The 2,844-nt window shown below is 64.3% G+C and overlaps 1 protein-coding gene across 7 annotated transcripts in view; it reads right to left on the bottom strand.

The window, feature by feature from the left end:
- Positions 1 to 1,890: 1,890 nt before the first annotated feature.
- The window catches only part of SLC41A3 (solute carrier family 41 member 3), a 23,164-nt gene continuing 22,210 nt past the window's right edge, over positions 1,891 to 2,844 (bottom strand). For 4 of the 7 annotated variants that reach the window (XM_006169771.2, XM_027768779.1, XM_027768780.1 and 1 more), the window contains one exon: positions 1,891 to 2,526. In XM_006169771.2, the coding sequence (XP_006169833.1) occupies positions 2,317 to 2,526 (210 nt within the window). In that variant the 3' untranslated portion in view covers positions 1,891 to 2,316. The remainder of the gene's footprint in view (positions 2,527 to 2,844) is intronic. The other 3 variants (XM_006169773.3, XM_006169775.3, XM_006169774.3) reach the window with 2 other exon arrangements.

Below are 2,844 nucleotides of genomic sequence, written 5' to 3'. Positions count from 1 at the left end.
CGGCGGCGCAGCACTGCCCTCGGCCTGCCCAGCACGTGGCCCGCGGGCCGGGCGGGCCCGAGCCTCGCTCTTGAGCCCCGCCGAGCTGCGCCGTGTGCTCATCCGCAAAGCGGAACAGAGGCCCCGCCAGGAGGCTCAAAGCTGCGTGGGAGGCCAGGTTCCTGCCGACCTGAAGACGGGCCTGCTGCATGCACCCACAATCCTGGCTCACTGGGGGGCGGGCGCAGGCCGTCAGAAATACCCGTCTCCCTTTCTTTCTCCCCTCCCTGCTGCATCTCCTAGCCTCTCACAAGGGGATGGTTACTGCCCCGATTTCCACGTGGGGGTGCGCATGTTATTTCTGTTAGGAGCCCACACAGAGGGAAATTCTGAGCCGTTAGTGGGCAAGATAGTGTCTGTCCTCAACTGCTGTCTACTGGGTCATCGGAAAACTCACGACACAGTTTTGCATGGAAAAAAAATGTCATGTTTTTTCTGACAACCCCGTAAATTAAAGCTGTCTAGTTTGGGGCCAGTAGGTGGCACAGTGGTTATGTCTCTGGACTCCCACTTGGCTATGGTTGGAGTCTTGGACCCAGTGGCTTGAAACGCATGCCAGGCATGTGTGCCTGCATGCCCAAGATCCTGGGAGGAGAATGGAGAAGAAGGGATTGTGGGGACCAGCAGTTGCCGTAATGGCTGTGTCGCTGGACTTCCATGCAGTCAGTCACAGTTTGAGTCCCAGACCCAGTGGCTTAAACTCACACCAGGCGCGTGTGCGTGCGTGCCCAAGATCCCGAGAGGAGAATGGAGGAGAAGGGATTGCGGCGTGGCCATATCCCCTAGGGGGTGATTTCTCGCTGTCTGTCTGTCTCTGTCCCCGGCAGGCGTGGCGCGGGCAGGTGTGGCCTTTCCTTCCCCTTCCCCTGGGCACTGGAGTGTCGGGATGGGGCTCATCGGGGAGCCAAGCAGCCTCTGTTCCATCTCAGGTACCCTGTCAAGCACTGCAGGGCAGGACCCCAGGGTGGCGAGGGCCGCTGAGCTGCTCCTGACGGGTTTTCTTCGCAGCTCAGTGGTTTACGGCCACAGCCCTCTGCGAGGGGGGACTGGCAGTCCCCTGACCAGTTCTGCTCGGGCTTCTCTGGGCTAGTCTGGGCTGCTGTGGTCTCCCCTGCACCGTGCAACTTCAGGGAGCCCTGCCAAGTCTGTTTGGCCAGAATCCCCGCCCCGGCCATCTGAGGGGTTCCGGCGTCCCCTGCCCCAGTCTGTCTGACCACAGCTCACCTCAGTCAGGTCTGTGCCACCCACACCAGCCCAGGAGCCTCCCGCTCCATGTCCCCGTGTCCCCCGGCTCCCCTGCCACTCGGCCACTCCCGCGTCCTCCCTCCTGGGGTGCTCACAGCAGGGCTTCCGTGTTTGAGGAGGCGAGGCCCGTCTCCCCACGGGGAGGCATCCGTCCTCAGTCCCGACCACGGCCGCGGTGGCCCCAGTGGGTTAACAAGGAGCGCAGTGAGCCTGCCACAGGGGACAGCCGGTGAAGCTCCGACACGGGATCCTGAACTAGACTGTCTGTGAGCGCCCGGAGACGACGCGGCCAGTCCCCGGGCTGGCCAAGTGTGGTCGGCTCCAGCTTCGCCTGGAGACCTCCGGCAGTGCCTGGGCACGTGTCCCGGTGAGCCAGGACGGGCTGAGTCTGGTGTGGACCATGGCACCAAGCCCCTGGCAGGGGTCCTGCCACTTAAATAAATATGGAATCTGTAAGAAGCGATGAGCCCCGAGGTGCGGCTCCGCAGGCCTGTGCGGGGCGGGGTGAGCCGCGAGTTTCCGGGGCTCCTGACGGGGCCCCAGCCCTTGGAAACTCGCCCCTGACTCGCGTTGCATTACCTGTCTTCAAAGACGCCGGAGGCCGGACAGCATCACCTGTGCTTTATTTCACACCTCTACACAGAGCTCAACTGAGGCTTTAGCTGACGAAGAAAAGACAGCAGGGACGAGGCTAGACGCGTAAGGCTCCATTCTGGGGCGCAGCCACGCTTGTGGGGTGCCCCGCAGAGTCAGGAAGACAGCAGGGGCCTCGGGGGCCTGAGGCTCAGAGACAGGCGGGGCACAGGCCTGCCGGGCAGGACGCACCCCGGACACACCTCCTCCTCGGCTTCAGGCCAGCGCACCGCCCTCCACACACCTGCGCACACCCTCGCACACACATGTTCGAGTCCCCTTAGCAGAGTGACAAGGGCCACTACAGTGGGGGCCACCCTCCTGAGGACCCACCCAGGGAGGAACCACGTCCTGCACCCGGTGGCTGGGGAAGACTCTCCCGCACACCCGGCCAGCTCATTAGGGAGGTGGCGATGCCAGCTCCGAGAGGCCCTCCAGCTCGGCTCCACCCCTCAGGAGCCCGTCAGCGAGGAAGCAGAGCGCCAGGAGGCCGGTCCCCAGCAGGTCTCCCAGCCCGGTGAGGTAGGGGATGCAGTGGTTGTCAGGGTCCAGGGCCTGGTGCCACGTCAGGCGGACTGTCACTTCTGCCAGGTACAGTAGGACCGCCACCTGTCAGGAGGGTGGGCAGACACAAAAGACCACGTCAGAGAGCCAGTGTGGCCAGATGCCACCGAGCACCAGGGCGGCAGAAGCCAGCAGGCTGACCAGGCCCCCAGCTGCTCCTGGGTCTGCAGCCCAGCTGAGCTCTCAGTGGTGGGAACCGTCGGCCCTCGTCTGCACTGCATCCTCCTTCCCCGGGGTGGAGCCCTGTTCTAGGCCCCCGATGCACCAGCCCACCCAGCAGCTGCTCACCAGTGTACCTCCATCTGGGTCTGTGGGTGCCCCGCTCCAGGGAGCGTGGGGCGGCTGGGCCCTCCCGAGGGCGGC

This window comes from Tupaia chinensis, unplaced genomic scaffold (assembly GCF_000334495.1).
Source record: "Tupaia chinensis unplaced genomic scaffold, TupChi_1.0 Scaffold147500_1, whole genome shotgun sequence".
Classification (NCBI taxonomy): Eukaryota; Metazoa; Chordata; class Mammalia; order Scandentia; family Tupaiidae; genus Tupaia; species Tupaia belangeri.
This window is presented reverse-complemented; position numbering and strand designations above follow the sequence as displayed.